This window comes from Mustela erminea, chromosome 8 (genome assembly GCF_009829155.1).
Source record: "Mustela erminea isolate mMusErm1 chromosome 8, mMusErm1.Pri, whole genome shotgun sequence".
NCBI classification, from domain to species: Eukaryota; Metazoa; Chordata; class Mammalia; order Carnivora; family Mustelidae; genus Mustela; species Mustela erminea.
The window spans coordinates 49,142,666-49,161,724 of NC_045621.1; the positions used below are offsets into that span (position 1 = coordinate 49,142,666).

Consider the following 19,059-nt stretch of genomic DNA (forward strand, 5'->3'; position numbering starts at 1 on the left):
CTGTATGGAGAGAAGGTGAAGTATTTGCACATTTGGGAGCTGGGAGAGAGGAAAAGAAGCCCTCTACCTGGAGTGGGTTATCCATCAAAGCAATCATTAAATGTTCACGTTAAAACAAAGTGAATATTCATACCTTCCTAGACTTGGAGCTTCATCAAAATGCAAATAAACAAAGATGGTTATCTGTGATTAGTTATCTGACCTAAGTAAAGATTAATTTCCAACCCTTTCCTGAGAGTAATTTTTGATAAATGAAAGTCAGAGGAAATTCGGTACTTCAAAGAAATGCAGAAGGCACAGCCAGAGAAATGTGACCCGGCAAAGAATGGGGAAGCCGTGATGATTTTGCAGCAGCCTTGCTCAAGTTCAGTTATATTTACTTCCTAAACCACAAACTTAAAATACTCATATAATTCTACTTTCCAGAACAATATCATGGTTTGCTCCTTCCAACTATCTCTTCACCCTGTTTCTTTTTGACCACGTCTGTGTTCTACACAGTCACACCCACGTGGTCTAGACTATGTCCTCTTTTGCACGAAACTAATGCTCTCTAACCTGTCATTGAGCAGATACAATTCCCTTATTTCTCTGTTGCCGTGAGGCCAAAATAGAGATTTTGAACCCTAATAATTTCATGCATACCTCAATGAGCATCCAGGGAATTTTGTACCCATAGACTACATCCCCACAATTGCTCTTTCCAGGAGAGATGAGAACAAGCCTTCAGTGTCCAGTGTCAAGATGCCTTGGGGATTCTAGGCTAACTTCAGACAGGGTGACTCCAGAAAGTTGGCATTTTCAAAGGATTCCAATATCACTGGAGGGACTGAGAAAGCATGAGAGAAATGAATATGAGAGCAAATAGAAAGCAATTTGGCAGCAAGAGTAGAAAAACTAAAGAGCAAAGAATGGCGCCTAAGAAAGAGAGGCAAACGTTGCCCAAGATGGCTGTCAATCAACAGGAAATGCCACTGGCATCAGAGCAAGGGGGCTATCACTAAGACCCAGGGACCCTACACAAAAAGAGTGGAAAGCCTGGGCTATTTTAAGGCATGGTGACTTCACTACTAATAATGATTACCTTTTGTTTTGATCATCTTCAAAGTTAGAGTGGTTTGGAGAAACCTAGGGCCATATCCTTATCAACTCTGACTAGCTACCCATCCATCTTTCTCCTCCAACTTCAAGAATTTGTGGTACCCCAAAGCTGCTGGAATGTCCTAAAGCTCTGAAATGGAGCTCTTTTTCTGGAAGCTGATGTATTTACCTGCTGACTGCAATAAACCAAGGACTGCAACAGATCCAACCCCAGGCCAAGCACAGACAGAAGGCAAAGATATCCTACATCACTGGATACAGTTTAGAGTTCGCCAAACTACGCACACCTTTGCTTTAAATTTTCTATACAAGCTTGGCAATGTTTGGGGAAAATTACAGTAACATTACCAGCATCAAGTTCAAGATTAGTGTTTAAGCCTAAACCCCACACTCCATAATTGACTTCCCACAAATAAGACACTCAGGATTTCTCTTAAAACCCCTACTGAAGTTTTTTATTTTTGTTTTAATCATTGCTGAATCTACACCAAGTTACACAAACTTCCTAATAGAGAAATGTCTGTGACAGACAGAATTAATAAGCCACTTTCTGAGTAGATGAATTTTAAAATGTAGATGATGGTTCTATAACCTTAGTTTGGGTTGCCAATGCAAATGAGTCAGAGGATTTGCTTCAGACACTGAGTTAATTGTGTAACTCTACAGTGAAAAATGCCATTGGAGAATACTTGCTGACCTCACAGTCCAAAAAAACCATTTAAAAGATGTGGAAACCAGATGTTTCAGTCACATTTCAGCCTCTGCTCTGAGAACTTACCCTGAGCAGCCTTAATAGGCTATTACGTCTCTGCAGCTGAGATATGATCATCTTAACTTACTTATTTGTCCTGCTGTGGGAAGAAGTTCACGGATGGGGATTCAAGAACGGAATTTTTCATAACTCCATATGGCTTGGTAAGAAACTTCACTCATGAGCTGCTTTTTGGGGACGTTACTTCTTTGAATTGATGGAGAAGTGAATTGAAGCAAGAAAGTTTTTTGTTCTGTTTTAAGGCTGATGTTTTCAAAGAAAGTGTTGAAGAAAAACAGCTATTGGAATGCATGTGTCTTTAAAAAAAACTGTTCTTGCCTTCTAAAATTAAAAAAAATAGCTTTTTTTAAATAAAGCGAACTAGTCACTAGAAAATGGAAGTTAATATTTATATTCCATATGAGAAAATGTATTTTCAAAGCAGATGCGATGGTATTTGGTCGCGAAGGTTTGGCAAAATAAAAACACCATATTTTGTTTCTGTTTCAATGAGTTTGCATTCAGATTTTGTAGGAGGTAATTATAACAGAAATGTAAAAGGTAAGTTGGAATATATAATGATTTTATAATCATTTGCCTGTGTACTCTGACCTGTAATGTATATCTTGCTTTTTCCAAACATCTTTTGACTAGTTTGATGCAAAGCCAGGTTATAATACAAAATAAATGAGAAAACCTTGTATTTCTGAGTGGAGTCTCACCACTTTGACTCCTTTTGTTTGAAAGCTATCCATATAAATACTTTTCTACCCCTTTTGTTAGAACAGGAAAGTTTCTTTTGCTGTTTTCTTTTGTTAAATGTAAAGAATGACATGCGCTTAACGTGAATATAAACAATAGACCAAAAAAGACCAAATAGAGAAAACCCAAAATACCCTTTATAGTACTCTAAACAATGTTTTCTCATGACACAAATTAATATTGCTTTATGTTCATGACTGTGTTTGATAGTGAAAAAATGTTTAATTACTCAAGAAGAAAACTGACAGATTCTTATATAAAATAAAGAAATACAGAGAGAGCAAAATTAACCTAGGTCTTTTTCTAATGCTTGGTAAGCAGCACATGGTTGTGGAATATTTTCCCTTTCAGTGTGTTTCTCTCTGGTAATAACTGCAGCCATGCGGATTTCATTAAAAAGCTTGATTTGCAATACACAGCCTTGCCCCCTCTTTTTTCAGCTTGAGCCAGTGAACTAGTTTCATGCGGAACAGGGCAATCCATTTGGCCAAAATGGGGTCTGGGACTTTCTTGAAGAGTGAACAAGGCTCTTTGTTTATTTTCCTTGCACATCAGCAACCTTAGAAAATATACACACTTTTGTTAGAAATGGAAAAAACTGCCATAAAGCTAAAGACTTAAATCCATATACATAAACCTTGAAACACTGTCAAACTAACGATCAAGCCATTTGGCACTGTTGTTGTTTTTTTTTTAAGTGATGCTGTATATTACAAAAATGTGAACATGGACAATAGAAGTTCTGTCCTGGAGGTAAAGAGAAGCACACCCAAATGTTAATAGTGTGCTGCGAATCTAAGGCTCGGGGTAATTGCACATTGCTTCAATCTGGGACAAATTATTGACCACTCAGCCTAACACAAATTGTTTACAGTTGGTTAGGTCAATATGGTATTAAATACTATTTAGAGAAGGAAGAGAGCCGGATAGGAAGGCAGGAATCTGTTAGCAGCTATCGCGAACAAGGCGCTTCAAACTTGGTCTCCGTTCCACTAGTAGTAAAATGAGAAGTCAAAGTATGGGACCTCTAAGTTTCATTTTTAACTCTGGTGTCTTCCAGTTCCAGTTCCAGACCCCAATAGTAATTACTATTCCTCAAATAGTAATTTTTGTAATATAAAGATAAGACACATTAACTAATTTACATAGATGATGAAAATCAAAACTGCACAGATAAGCGATTGTTTTCAGCCATTGTATTGAATCTAAAAAAGAAGGACAAGTAACACTATCATGAGCTCCTACTAGGATCCAGAAGTTATGCTTTTGGGTTTTAATGATTTCTTTATTCCCAGAATAGCCAACATTATTTCCGTCTGATAGAAGAAGACACTGAGGTGTAGGCAGTAATTTGTACAAGGTTACACAACTCATCCAGTGAAGAACCAGGAGGAGAGAGTGGAGCCCACATGCTACTGTAGCCCATGCTAACAGAAAAAAAAGTAGTGGTGAAATACTCAGTTTTAATGAATGACTAGGGACTCTAAAAATGAATAAATTATTATTCCTTCTGAAAGGTAAAACTTTTAAAATTAGGTACAAAGGACCATCCTCGTAATTTGAAATTCTGAATTGAGCAATGCTTTCAAACGAATGTGTGCTTAAAATTGCCAAATAGGTACCGGAGTTCTCAACCACTCATAAGGCAAAATAATAGGAAGTTTGTCACTCTTTCAGGAAAAATGTAGAATATTAACATTATTTAATGAATTTTAAATGATAGCATAGGGTGCCTGGGTGGCTCAGTGGGTTAAGCCGCTGCCTTCGGCTTAGGTCATGATCTCAGGGTCCTGGGATCGAGTCCCGCATCGGGCTCTCTGCTCAGCAGGGAGCCTGCTTCCTCCTCTCTCTCTCTGCCTGCCTCTCTGCCTACTTGTAATCTCTCTCTGTCAAATAAATAAATAAATAAATAATCTTAAAAAAAAAATAAAATAAAATGATAGCATAGACTTTTCTACCATTTGAGTTACCAACCATCTCATGGCTAGACGAGTTCTAGTTACAAAAATTTAAGAAAAATTACTGGGAGGAAAACTTAAAATTATTTTTCAAAAACTGCTCTGTTAATTAATTTTTTCCCTATGAATGTCAGATTTTGATTAGGGAGTAAAAGACAAGGAAATCTTAGTTTGAGAAACATTTGCGCACATTAAAATAATTCCTACTAATAAAGATCTTGTAGTCTGTATTGTCAGGGAATACGTACAATTTTAAACATTTTTGTTAATCTCTAATATGATCCATAAGTAAATTCAACATGTCTCCCTTCTCTACTAAAAGCTTTAGTACTCTTATACTGCAAAATAAAAGTACTTATATTGCTCACTAGTGTCTAAGTTGCCCTGGGAAGTGGACTTGATCCCCAGCGCTTAGCAGACCTCATGGTATGTTCTCAAAATAACCAAACTGGAAAGCAGCAGAACTTGAGTTAATGAGGTTTTACCAATATGAAGGACTCTTGGGCAGTAGGAGACTTTCAAACAGGAAGATAACGTTGATGTTCCTTGTGTTCCCTGACCTATGAGCATCAGATTGACTAAGGTCTTCAGCGCATAAGTGATGGGATGTTACCATACAACGTGTAAGAACAGGATCCCTTGCAGTCCAGAGAAACAGGGCAGGTGGCAAGCAGCATCTCCTATTGAACTGTGGGGGTGTCAGCTTTAGCCTGGGGAGGAGAGCGAGCACTACTACTGGACTCACATCTTGCTGAATGCCAAGGAATATGTGGGTTCATTGGAAATGATCTTAATGGTAGCTGATTGTACAAAGACTTGACCATATCTGAAGGTCTACACAGAACAATGAGAGCTAATGTTATGATTATTGTCCTGGAAAAATTATCGCATTGTTTCTATGGCAAAATGCACTCCAAACTCAAAACAATTTAAACAGTGATCTACTGGAAGACCATTCGCTTATGACTTACTCCCTAAAATATGCTGGGAACAACATGCTGGTAGTTCGGTATACCCAATTTTTTCTCTGCTGTGTTTGAATCTTTTTCCCCCCTTAACGCAGTCTCTATTTTCTTTGGATTCTTTAAACCTTTCCTCAGTTTTTGATTTGTTTACTAAATTCTCAATCACACTGCATTAGTCACTTCCCTCAAATGGATATTTTGGATTATTTTTCTCCATCATTGTGAGCCTACATAATGGATCGATTTTCATTGGTTTCTTTTGCCTTCACTTCCGTTCCCTCCCCCCATTGTTTACCTTTCCAAGTTTTTATTTGGTTTAAAAGAAAGCCCAAAAAAGTCGAAACTTTGTCACCTTTTGATAGTGTGGAAATACAAAGTTGCCTTACAGGTTTCTTTCAGGCCATCAGTTCAGGACACATAATTTAGCCTCAAGTTTCTCCTATGTCCCCTAAAATTCCCCTAAAATTCCCTTCATTCATATTTTTTTTCAAAGCTTTCTAACAATGAAAACCTAGCCACCCGAGGCCACTGACCCGGGAAATTCTTTGGCAGGAACAATAGCTGATGCAATCTTCTAGATGAGGCCACAAAATTTCCCTTGTTCCACAAGAATGGATCACAGCATACTTACAACATTATGTGAATTCACAGAACAAGCAGCAGGTGTGTACCACAGAGAAGCGCGGGCTGGCAAGTACAAGCTCACCTACGCAGAAGCCAAGGCGGTGTGCGAATATGAAGGCGGCCGACTCGCCACCTACAAGCAAGTGGAGGCAGCCAGAAAAATTGGTAACTAATTTGACAATGATTTTTCTTCTTTCTCACCTTTGGGGGGGGAAAAACCCTCTACCCTTTCTAGAACCCCTTCATAAGATTTCTTTCTCAATCCTTCCAATGTTTCTCTAAGCCCCTATGACGCGTCTACGCTCTGGCTTCTCCATCTTCTCTGCCTAGAGCCAGTGGAAAGGTCTTAGTGCTAGCAACTTGTTTGGGGTCACAACCCACTGTGAGCTAATATAATAGAAGTAAAAAAGCAAAGACATCGCTATCTCAACATCATTTCAATTCCTCATTAATTTTAATGCCACTTCTATTCATTTTTCATACTGTTCTATCTTTTCTTAACTTCTGCATATGGGTTTCCTTAGCTGTTAAATGTTATTATGTTGAGTTTTATAAAGAAATTTTCTTCATAGAAGAAATACTGAATTTAGTGGCTTTTTTTTTTCAAAATATGTTTCTTTAAAGATTTATTTATTTATTTGAGAGAGAGAGAAAGAATGTGCACGTGCTCGAGTGTCCCCGTGCAGGGGAGGTGAGGGAGGGGCAGAAGATGGAGAGGGAGGGAGAGGGTGAGAGAGTATTCCAAGAAGACTCCACTCTGAGCACAGAGACCCAGGCAGGTCACCATCTCACAACCCTGAGATCACAACCCCAACTGAAACCAAGAGTCAAACACTTAACCAACGGTGCCACCCAGGTACCCCTGTTTCTCAATTTCTTTAAGTTAAGTGGGAGAATGCATTCATACTTTAGGATCAAAAGGAAGATAAGCAGCTTGTAAGATGGTAGGAAAAAGAAACTGAGATCATGTCAGGAGACCTGGTGCAAACAAAGTGATTAACTAGTGCTAGTGCCTTCTTTTTTTTTTTTTTTAAGATTTTATTTATTTGACAGACAGTAGGCAGAGACCACAAGTAGGCAGAGAGGCAGGCAGAGAGAGGAGGAAGCAGGCTCCCTGCTGAGCAAACAGCCGGATGCAGGTCTTGATCCCAGGACCCTGAGATCATGACCTGAGCCGAAGGCAGAGGCTTTAACCACTGAGCCACCCAGGCGCCTGTGCTAGAGCCTTCTTTAAAAAAAAAAAAAAGCACCATGACCATCTCTCATGGTGGTTTTACAGGAAAATCCAAAGCCACCCCCATTCAGAACTCTCTTCTCCATTGAAGAAACCCCTTTGTTGATTAAAAAAAAAAAAAAGAAAAAGACAGTAGCAAAGCTTATGTTACTATTAAATATTACTCAGGATAAAAATAAAACCATTCTCTAAAAATCCCTAAATTCTGCCCAGCATATTGCTCAGTCTAGACCCACAGGTCTGTGCATGACACAGTACCTGGAACCACGAGTACAAAGACCAGGGCCATTACTGACTGTCCTGGACCTTCAGTAAAACCGCTCTTGGACGGCAATGGGAAATACTTAGACAGGCTCTGAAGTTAGGCAAGGAACACAGGGCTGAGGCTTTGTTCAAAATTTATGAATATGTTTATCCTTATTCAAATTTCTTAAAATATTAGCAAATTTTAATTGATCCTGAAATAGAAACTACTTAGATTATCATTTGAAAAAAAATTGTTTACCAGGATCAATGGTAATTTCAGAAATTATTACATGGCACTTGATAGGTCATTTGTGAAAAGAAGCCAGCTGTGAACTTGGATTTTTCATATTCATGGTATTATGATTTCCAGTCCATCTGCCTCTTTTTTATTCAAGTAGGACGTCATTTTCTAGCAAAAGTTGGATGTTACATTTTATATGTTTTCAAACTTTATTTTTTTAAGAAAAATGTTTTTCAAAAAAATGAAAAGAAGAGAAAGAAAATAGTTTCTCTCCTTGTACTTACCTGGCTTTGGGCAGTTGAGAAGGGGCTACTTTTGTTAAGATGACCTTCACTCAGCTGAGGGGGTTTACCAGTTAGCCCATAGTCCTTTCCTTCTCTTACAGGATTTCATGTCTGTGCTGCTGGGTGGATGGCCAAGGGCAGAGTTGGATACCCCATTGTGAAACCAGGGCCCAACTGTGGATTTGGAAAAACTGGGATTATTGATTACGGAATCCGTCTTAATAGGAGTGAAAGATGGGATGCCTATTGCTACAACCCACAAGGTTTGTTACAAATAATAATTTTATACTTTGCCAAAAACAGTTACATGTTGCTAAGAGGTTAGTGAATATAAATGGCTCCTCTCCCAGAGATAAACCAACTTGGTGATGATAATTCTTTTTTTTTTTAAAGATTTTATTTATTTATTTGACAGACAAAGATTACAAGTAGGCAGAGAGGCAGGCAGAGAGAACAAGGAGGAAGCAGGCTCCCAGCTGAGCAGAGAGCCTGATGTGGGGCTCGATCCCAGGACCCTGAGATCATGACCTGAGCTGAAGGCAGAGGCTTTAACCCACTGAGCCACCCAGGTGCCCCAGTGATGATAATTCTTAATAACAACAACCATTCCCGGAGCCGTTACGCTGGGCCAGACCCTGCCTGCTGCTTCTCTTCCATGCTGTCCGTATTCACGATGATTCTGCAAGAAGCTATTGTTATACCCATTTTAGAAATCAGGACATTGAAAGTCGAAGAGCTTAATAACTTACCAAAATCAAACATCCAATAGGCAGGATCTCAAATTCAGGTTTTTTCTATGCCACATCTTTTTCTATTCCCGACCACAAAGGCGAAAAAAAAAAAATAAGTGGGTTATAAACTTGCAACAGTTAATTAGCTAAAACAACAAAGTGATACTACCAAATGTTAACTGTTCAAAATTTCCCCTTCGACAGAATGGGGGAAGAAAGAGACAAAATAAACTCTTCCCCTGATATTCTTGTGCATAAATTCTTAAACTTCCAAACTGAGCAGCTCTCACTCTGGTTTTCACAATTACATGCTGGATATACTAGTTAGTTATTTTTTTTTAAGATTTTATTTATTTATTTGACAGAGAGAGATTACAAGTAGGCAGAGAGGCAGGCAGAGAGAGAGAGGAGGAAGCAGGCTCCCTGCTGAGCAGAGAGCCCGATGCGGGACTCGATCCCAGGACCCTGAGATCATGACCTGAGCCGAAGGCAGCGACTTAACCCACTGAGCCACCCAGGCGCCCCACTAGTTAGTTATTTTTATGTAGTATATTTTTGTTCGTATTTTCCCATGATTGATTGTAGCTAGGAAAACTTTAAAGAGAAAATTAATTCAACATAACTACTATAAAGAGCTATTTTTTGTTCATGTTTTTGGAGAAAAAATAGATTGTTCTTTTTTGGCTGCATTTCCCCCAGCATGATACTATGAAGAATTATAATATGTTCCCAAGTCTGCCTAATGTTTATGATCACAAGCATCCTCAAGTGTTGTCCTGTTTCAATCTGCCTTATAAGAAAGTCCCTATAGTGAAGATACAGTGAGTTATAGTGAAGTTCTAGCATGTTACTATAGAATTTATTATTCAATGATATTAATCATTAGAGAATAGTTTCTCATGTTTTTAACTAAGCTTTATCTCAAAATAATGTGTATTCTACATAGAAAAGAATTTTGCCTAGAGCCATCATGTATTCCCACTTAAGACAAAATATGAATAAATATGTATAGTGCATTTATATAGGGCTATAATTTTCAAATCATTTTCACATACTTAAACCTTGTGTTATATTTAATTCTATATTTAGTTATTGTTAATAGTTCGTATATCTTCTTTTCCTCCCTCTTTCTTCCTTTCTTTTTCATCGGTATATTTACATAAGCAACTTTCTTTTGACTCTAAAGAGACACTTCTATTTCCAAGTATGTTCTCTGATTCTTCTTTTGCTTGATAAGGTTTAGGATCTCTGAGCATCTATTCAATCATTTCCATAGGGGAAATTTATCTCTAGGGCAGATAAAGAAGTGCTAATAGAAAGGTTCTTACAGTATTTCCTTGCCTTTTTATAAGGATGCCACCTTAACTTACAAATTTTTAGAAATTCCTTTTGTCTCTCATCGAGGCAGAATCCTTTTTACTCTGGGAATATTTGTACAGAATCCTGGGAGACTTCTTCTTACTCTGTTCTCAGCTTACTTTTGGATTCAGTGACATGCTGATTTTTTAGGATGCGGTGAACCTGAAGGGGACCGGGGACCACCTGAACTAGTACTGGCAGAGGAACAGTTCAATGAAAAATAATTGTAATGAAGAAATCATAATGGTATCATAAAAATAAACCAATGACTATCAATTGCTCAATAAAATATAGAGCTGAATAGCTAAATAGACAATCAAATTGGTCAATATTTGAACTGTTTCCTAATCTAATGGTATAGACAACAAAGATTGCATAGGACAGAGCAAATCACTCCAAAAACTGGCATTGCACATGCTATGTACACATACAAACTGCCACGTAATACTGAATAAGACAATAAGAACAGCTTACATTTTACATAACACCCTGAAGTTATCTTCCATGTTACTATCCTTAGAATATGTTGTGAATTAGGTAATAGGAGAGGCATGGTTATATTTAATTTACCAGGGAAGAAACTGAAGTATTGAGGGGTACAGAGATCAGACTAGATTCCTTGACCTTCTTTTGTCGCTTTCCCTAAGATCCTGTTTGGCCCTGGGGGAGATAAGCTTCCTTACCTTCTATGATATTAAGAATTCTAACACTTTTTTTTTTTTAAGGATCTTTTTCAAAGGATAATATTCTTGGAAAAAGCCTCTGATTGATACAGTGAAAAATGTCTTGGAATGCTACCCACAGTCACCACCACCATTCACATTATTTTTGAGTTTCCAGATGGTAGATACTTATTTGATCCGAAATAAAAATTAACCGGGGGTTTTCCAGACCTTTCATTCCGGATCACCCAGTAAAATCATGGGTTCTGGCAGAGGCTGTTTGATTGTTCTCATCCCAGGCTATAAGGCATGGCAGAAATCTGTAAAATAATAAATGACTTGAAAAAACAAACATGAATACCTCTGTCAAATCCTCAAATATTAGGATTAAGGTGTTAGTTTAAAACCAGTGAAAGGAGTATAAAATGATAATAAATTATTCCTTCTAACTGGATTAGAGTGACTTTCAAGGTCTCTTGTGACTCTGAAATTCTATAATGATTTTCCATACAGAATTTATTGGACTCATTATTCTAAAAAGTCCCTGAAGACACAGTATTGATACCACAGGACAAAATCGCAGCCTTCTTGATTGAGCTGTTGATAATGGCGTATACATATTCATCAAAATACATGAACATATACATCTGAGACTTATACATTCTTTAAAAAAAAAAGATTTTATTTTTAAGTAATCTCTACAGCCAACATGGGGCTTGAACCCACAACCCCAAGATCAAGATTTGCACGCTCCCCGAGCCCTGAGGCTTGTGCATTCTAAGCTGAAAAGATAAAATACAAAAAAAGTACAAGAACACAATTATTTAAATCACAATTTTTTTCTTGTCACTTTTCCTGTCATATCATACAAATTCAGTGTATATTCATTTGAAAGAATTTACCAATGAATAATGAAAATATTCATTTATTCTTTAGCTGTAAGTATATGTATTTAATATCTTATTAAAAGCATTAGGAAGTGCATATCAGTTTAAAATACGGGTAATATTTTTTCTAATGCTTTCTTTCTTTTCTTTTTTGTTTTTTGTTTGTTTGTTTGTTTGTTTGTTTGTTTTATCCATTTCAGCAAAGGAGTGTGGTGGTGTTTTTACAGATCCAAAGCGAATTTTTAAATCTCCAGGCTTCCCAAATGAGTACGATGATAACCAGATCTGTTACTGGCACATTAGACTCAAGTATGGTCAACGTATTCACCTGAGCTTTTTGGACTTTGACCTTGAAGATGACCCAGCTTGCTTGGCTGACTATGTTGAAATATATGACAGTTATGATGATGTCCATGGTTTTGTGGGAAGGTACGTGTTTCCCCATATAAAGAGTAAAAAATACCTTCAATATCTTGTTTGATATTTCTTTAATTTTCTTCAATGTTCCCCACAGTTATTGATTCTCTAGTATTTTTACTCCCTGGCAACACCATATCCTTTTTTAGCAAAGATTTTTCTTAGTATGTGAAGCCAGTCAGCTGCTGCATGTTCTTGTAATTAAATAGTGTTCTTGTAATTAAAATAGTGACAGCTGCCTTTTGATTACTATTAAGTTGTAAGCATTAAATAGTCTATTTAAAAAGACTTCAGGGCTGGGGCGCCTGGATGGCTCAGTGGGTTAAAGCCTCTGCCTTCAGCTCAGGTCATGATCTCAGGGTCCTGAGAGCACCACACCAGGCTCTCTGCTCAGCGGGGAGCCTGCTTCCGCCTCTCTGTCTGCCTCTCTGCTTACTTGTGATATCTCTCTCTGTCAAATAAATAAATAAAATCTTAAAAAAAAAAAAAGGAAGGAAAGAATTAAGCAAAGTATAGCCCCTTCTCTCACAAAATTTACCTAAACATACAGTGGAATTCTTCTTTAAAATAGCTTTCTTTGACATAAAAAACAAGTGCTCCTTTCCTCAATATTTCTCCCTTGGGTTTTCAACATCCTGGGACACAACATTCTGTGCTGCCATTCTGAATCTTCAATATAATTTAAACTTTGAATGTCTCACAAAATATTACAAATCAAAGCATATTAATTATGTGTTTTATTTATTTAGCCCCCCCCCTTAATAACATGTATCTGAGACTATCCAGTATCAACAGACTATCAGTTATCAATTTTCCATTATCCATGACAGTAATTTAATAAAAGAAAATGGTAATGATTAAAATTATTAAAATAATTTAAAATGACAGACTCAGTAGTTTGTTGTGACTTTGAAATGTGTAACTTAAACACCAAGAAAAAGATACGCATTTCTTGCATACAGGAGTAACAACTTTTGGAGGGAAATTCGTTTTGTTTTGTTTTATTCTGCTTTTTGGCTGACAGATTACTGCTGTAGATGAAGCAGGGTTGGAGAAATTAAGAGCAAAACATTTGTTGAAAGAACAAACATCCTACCTTGAAAGTCAAGATGATATTTTCATTCTAAACCTAGTTTCACAAATCAATTACAGCCCTAGATAAAATCATATACTGTTTTTTTAAAAGGTTTTCCATAGACTAATTTGTCACTTATCAGATTATGTGATAAATTCTTCCCTTTTATGTAATGTACAAAGAAGTTCCTTTCAAGTCGATACAGATAAAAACCAGTCCCTCTTGTAAGGTCCAACATAATTTTCCACATTCAAACCAGTCTACTCTAGAATTCAAATTAGTAATACCATCAGCCATACACATATTCCTCTTTAACCATGAAGAAACTTTATAGGATTAATCGGAATCAAATTTAAATTTTTTCCAGAAAGATTAAAATTTTCTACTACGCAAATAATTTTGCAAGTACACACAGTAGAAATGCCACATGTCCTTTTTTCAGAATCTCGTTTATATTCTCAGGTTATTTGAAATAACAAACTTTGTTTTAATCCTTCTTCTCCCTTACAAATTCAAGTTAAAAAAAAAAAAATAAAAAGTTTTGGGCACCTGGGTGGCTCAGTGGGTTAAAGTCTCTGCCTTCTTCAGCTCAGGTCATGATCCCAGGGTCCTGGGATCGAGTCCCACATCAGGGTCTCTGCCCAGCGGGGAGCCTGCTTCCTCCTCTCTCTCTGCCTGCCTCTCTGCCTAGTTGTGATCTCTGTCTGTCAAATGAATAAATAAAATCTTAAAAAAAAAAAAAGTTTTAAATAATAGGAAAACAAGACATTACTTAGGAAAAATAAAGCACTTTAATTACAGGTCAGAGCCACTTAATAGCCGTGTAATATTCTTCTGTGTAACTTCTCTTTTTTGAAAATTTCCTTTCAGATACTGTGGAGATGAACTTCCAGAAGACATCGTTAGCACAGGTAATGGCTCTAAATTGAGACGTAGGACTATGATTTGTTAGTGTCACTGAAAGTGAAGAACCCAGTAGTCATTACTATTAACTTTTTAAAGTTAAGAGAACCATTGGGTGAGACGTAGCTTACCAGTTTGCAAAATGTAGTGTTCATACTTAGAACTTAATGCCAACCCCTTATACCAAAAATGCGTAGACTCATCAGGTGAAGGAATGCAGTTTGAGATGGTCTTGAGTCTGCAAATCCCTGAATTTTGCTATGGGTTATGACATCCATAAAATGTGGAAATAAAAGATCAAAGTTTTTTTATCAATAAATGATTGAGAGGTATTTTCAGAAGTATTAACGTTGTTAAAAATATCTTCTGTCACTGAAAAAATGTTATATCACACTTAACTGCATTTTTATCTTTGGACAGCATTCCCTACAGTGTTGTGAAGAGCAGTTCTATGAAACATTTTTAATAGGTGTTGCATGAGAAAAGAACATTAAGGTCAAGGGAACTGGGGAAACATTGGTTTAAACTATGTTAAACAGGTCTCTTTATTGGAAGATGTCAGAGAGCTTTTAATATGCTAATTATGCATAATAACTCTCAAAAGGCTAGCTCTGGTTGGCAAAGTGTTCCAAATCTTTTTAACTCCTGCCAATTACTTTTGTGACTTTGTCACATGCAATGTAACTCAAGCAAAGAGCTTGTAGTAGTATATATGTATATCCAGAAGAAATGCCTCTGCCATTGCCCCATACTGCTATTTTCTGGCTAAGAACCTTCACTTTGCTAGGTGTTTTTGTTGATTTCTTCTTATTTCCATCCCTAGCACTAGTAGTTGGCATTCTGACTTGCTCTTTTTTTCCTCCAAGTCATAAAGTTATCACAGTGTTTCTGCAACTAAAAACAACAAAATAACACAGAACTGTAATTTCTAAGTAGTCCTGAGCTCAGATAAGACTAGCTAAATTACTCCCACACCCTAGCCTGAAGGCACGAAATTCTCATGAAATTCTCATTTATGAGTCAATATTACAAGAAATAAAACTTCTTATTCAATCCTTGAATGATTAGTGCTTAAAAATTATTCATTCATTCTCTGTTACAATCTCCCTGGTAAGGGCAGCCCATTAAACTGTTTATCTCATTCTTTTCTTGAGAATGTATTTTACGTTAACAGAAAGTTAAGAGTACACAGGAGCCATCCGTAGGAGTTAGGTAGGGGATAAGAATCCTATTTTTAAAAAAAGAAAGAAAGAAACAGAGAATCAAAGCCTGAAACTTCACATTTTTTTCTTGTTTTGTCTAAAACAGAAAAAACTTAACTGCTAGCATAATCAAAACAGTGTTTTTTTTTTTAACACTACTGCAAGAAAAAAAAAAAACCCACACCATTTATTATTCAAAGAGAAACAAATCAACACACAGAAGAGAACACAATTAAACAAAACAGCCAAAGATTTAGCAAAAAAGCAAGAGAAGGAAATTGATATCAAGAAATAGAAAAAGATTTAAAATACATTTCAAGTATAATCTTAACCAGTCAAGTATAATGCTGTTAACATTTTGGTCTAGTTTTCGTCTTAAATATGTGCTTAGTCACCCCAGGATATTTATATTAAAAAACAAGACCAGAAAATGAATGAACTAAAAACTACCCAGAAACTATACCACTTTAATAAATGGTATATAAAGGAAGAATATAACCACTCTCCGCATCTCCGCCCACCCAAGAAAGGCATTGGATGATTCAGGTGTTTCCCTGTATTTTATAAACATGGTATACATAGATATCATGGACATATTTCCAAGTCAGCATACAGTATGTAGATCATTCAAATTTGGGTTTTTTTTTTTTTTTAAGATTTCATTTATTTATTTGACAGAGAGAGAGAGAGAACAAGTAGGCAGAGAGGCAGACAGAGAGAGAGGAGGAAGCAAGATTCCTGCTACACAGAGAGCCCGAGGCGGGCCCAATCCCAGGACCCCGAGACCAGGACCCAAGCTGAAGGCAGTCGCTTAACCTACTGGTCCACCCACGTGTCCCTGGTTCATGAATTTTTATATTCTCTTCTAAGAATGATGAGTCTCTAGACTGCCAGCCAAATCAAAGCAGAGTAACATCTTTGTTCTTTTGCACTCCCCCTCCTCCCCAGGAAATGTCATGACCTTGAAGTTTCTCAGTGATGCTTCAGTGACTGCAGGAGGTTTCCAAATCAAGTATGTTGCAGTGGATCCGCTATCCAAATCCAGTCAAGGAAAAAACACAAGTACTACTTCTACCGGAAATAAAAACATCTTAGCTGGAAGATTTAGCCATTTATAAAACAACAAAAAAGGACGCTCACTGTTTACATTTGTATCTTTTGGAACCCCTCTGATCTCACTTTAATATTATTATTAATAGCATTTATTTATTTTCTAAATGTGAAAGGCAATCCCTGATAATTTTGGGAAAATTGGAAAATATAGAAAACTTTAAATGAGAAAATAAAATCTCTCATAATCCCACTGCATAAAAATAACAACAAACATTAACGCTTACATATTTTTCCTTTAGTTATTTTTCAATTTGTGGTATATGTATATATGTATCTATATGTATTTGTACTTGAAATTTTGGAATCCGGCTCCATGTACAGTTTTATATCTGAGTTTTTTTAACTTTGAATTTTATGGCTTAAGCATTTTCTGGATCATTAAGTATTCTGCAAAAACATAATTTTGAACAGCTGTAAAATATTCCATGGTATAATTCTTCCATACTTTATTTAAGCCTGTCTCTACTGTGGGAATTTAAAGTTGCTTTCAAAAATATTGCTGCAATAAATGTCCTTGAATATACATATTTGTACAGCTCTCTAATTATTTGGGATAGGGTCCTTGAAGTAGAATTACTGGCTCAGATATTAATTAAAATAGAATTTTCTTAGGGTCCCTGGCTGGCACAGTCAGTAGAACATGCAACCTTCATCTTGGCATCATGAGTTCAAGCACCACGTTGGGGGGAGGCAGAATTTACTTTAAAAAATAATAAAATAGGGGCACCTCGGTGGCTCAGTGGGTTAAAGCCTTTGCCTTCGGCTCAGGTCATGATCTCAGGGTCCTGGAATCGAGCCCTGCATCGGGCTCTCTGCTCAGCAGGATGCCTGCTTTCCCTTCTCTCTCTGCCTGCCTCTCTGCCTACCTGTGATCTCTGTCTGTCAAATAAATAAATAAAATCTTTAAAAAATAATAATAATAAAATAAATGTACAGCTTTTAAAAAATAGAATTTTCTCTTTTATGGGCAAAAGCAACATGTCATTATGGTTTGAATTTCTAGTGAGATTAATGGTCGGTTTATATATTTTGGATCAGTTTTATTTCTTTTGTGAATTATTTTTTCATGTCTTTCACTCATTTTTTTACTTATATCATCTTTTATTGACTTATAAGAAATCAGTATATATCAGATATATAATTTCATGTCTGTCATATATATGTTACAATTTTATGTGAAGTTTGATTTTTATAATTTTTATTAAAAGCTAAATTTTATTTACAGTCATACCTACTGATCTTGCTTCAGTCCCCTGTCTTTACATTTAGAATGAATAGTCCCATGACAACTTGATATGTTTATTCATTAACTTTTTTTTCCTTATTGTTTTATGGCTTTGCTTTCATAGAAGGAAGAAGTCATAGTTGCTACCTTTTATATGAGGGGTAATGGTTACTATCCAATTAAATTTAAAAAAAAAAAATGTTTGTGCCTGGCACTGTTCTGGACACTTAGGAAACACTCAAGAACCAAATGAACAAAAATCCCCAGGCTTGGGGAGTTTATATTGTGGGGAAGGAGAGAAGCAATAATAAAACATGATAAATTAGTATACTATGTGTTAAAAATAGAGACTTCCTTATTAAATTACTAATGGAGGGGCACCTGGGTGGCTCAATGGGTTGGAGCCCCTGCCTTCAGCTCAAGTCATGACCCCAGAGTGCTGGGATCGAGCCCTGAATCGGGCTCTCTGCTCGGCAGGGAGCCTGCTTCTCTCTCTCTCTCTCTCTCTCTGCCTCTCTGCCTACTTGTGATCAGTCTGTCAAATAAAAAAAAATAAAATAAACAAATAAATAAATAAAATTACTAATGGAATGAGTATAGATTTAAAAAAAAAAAAAGGCTAAGAACTGAGACCTGGGAGAGGAAGATTAGCAGAGAAGATTGAGAAGGAGCAAAGGATAAATTAGAAGGAATATCCCTTGGGGTCCCAGAAGCCTAATGGAAAACCTATCAAGGAGGAGAATGTGATCAACTGTTAAATGCTGCCAGCAGATCTACAAAGATGAGTGCTAAGAAAAACCACTGGCTTCAGCAACAGGAAGATGGTTGGTGACCTTAAGGAGCAGTCTTTGGCGGGGTGGAGGCAAAGGCCCACCAGAGTGTTCCTGTAGAGTGAAGTAGAGGAGATCACGGGAGACAGTGAGTCTGGCAATCAACGAAATGGAGCCATCGGGAAAACTGGGTTGAAAGAAGACTTTCTTGATGGGAATGAACTTAGAGAAATGAGAGATGCTGGGGCCATTTTTCTGAGTCTGGACAGTAGTCAGGGTCCTGGCAGGAAGGAGATGACACAGTCAAAAGAGGGAAACTGAAGAGATTATCACAGAGATGTGAGCTGACTTTATAGAAAGCCGTCAAAGAATGGTGAATCATTAAATGCTCATCACAGAAGGAGGATACTCTGGAAGAGAAAAATCAGGGCAGTTATATATGAATCCAGAATGTGAACGTCCTTGATAGGAAAGGGTTGCCCAACCGAAGCTGAAATACGGTTCTGCCAACCCAAGTCTCTGGGAAGGGATCACAGGCAAATACCCCAG

General features: G+C 36.9%; 1 protein-coding gene across 1 annotated transcript; it reads left to right on the plus strand.

Moving 5' to 3' along the window:
* The first annotated feature begins 1,847 nt into the window (after positions 1–1,847).
* TNFAIP6 (TNF alpha induced protein 6) lies at positions 1,848–16,587 on the plus strand. The gene is made up of 6 exons (XM_032355532.1): positions 1,848–2,016; positions 6,189–6,326; positions 8,268–8,429; positions 12,006–12,234; positions 14,168–14,208; positions 16,351–16,587. Exons 1-6 carry the CDS (start codon positions 1,923–1,925, stop codon positions 16,518–16,520), a joined length of 834 nt encoding a protein of 277 aa, XP_032211423.1. The 5' UTR covers positions 1,848–1,922; the 3' UTR covers positions 16,521–16,587.
* The last annotated feature ends 2,472 nt before the right edge of the window (positions 16,588–19,059 follow it).

Excerpts from the sequence above, each read along its gene's own strand:
- TNFAIP6 (XM_032355532.1), top strand. The coding sequence starts at position 1,923 with ATGATCATCTTAACTTACTTATTTGTCCTGCTGTGGGAAGAAGTTCAC. Across the intron at positions 6,327-8,267 it reads GGAGGCAGCCAGAAAAATTG|GATTTCATGTCTGTGCTGCT; the intron begins GTAACTAATTTG and ends CTTCTCTTACAG. Across the intron at positions 8,430-12,005 it reads CTATTGCTACAACCCACAAG|CAAAGGAGTGTGGTGGTGTT; the intron begins GTTTGTTACAAA and ends TATCCATTTCAG.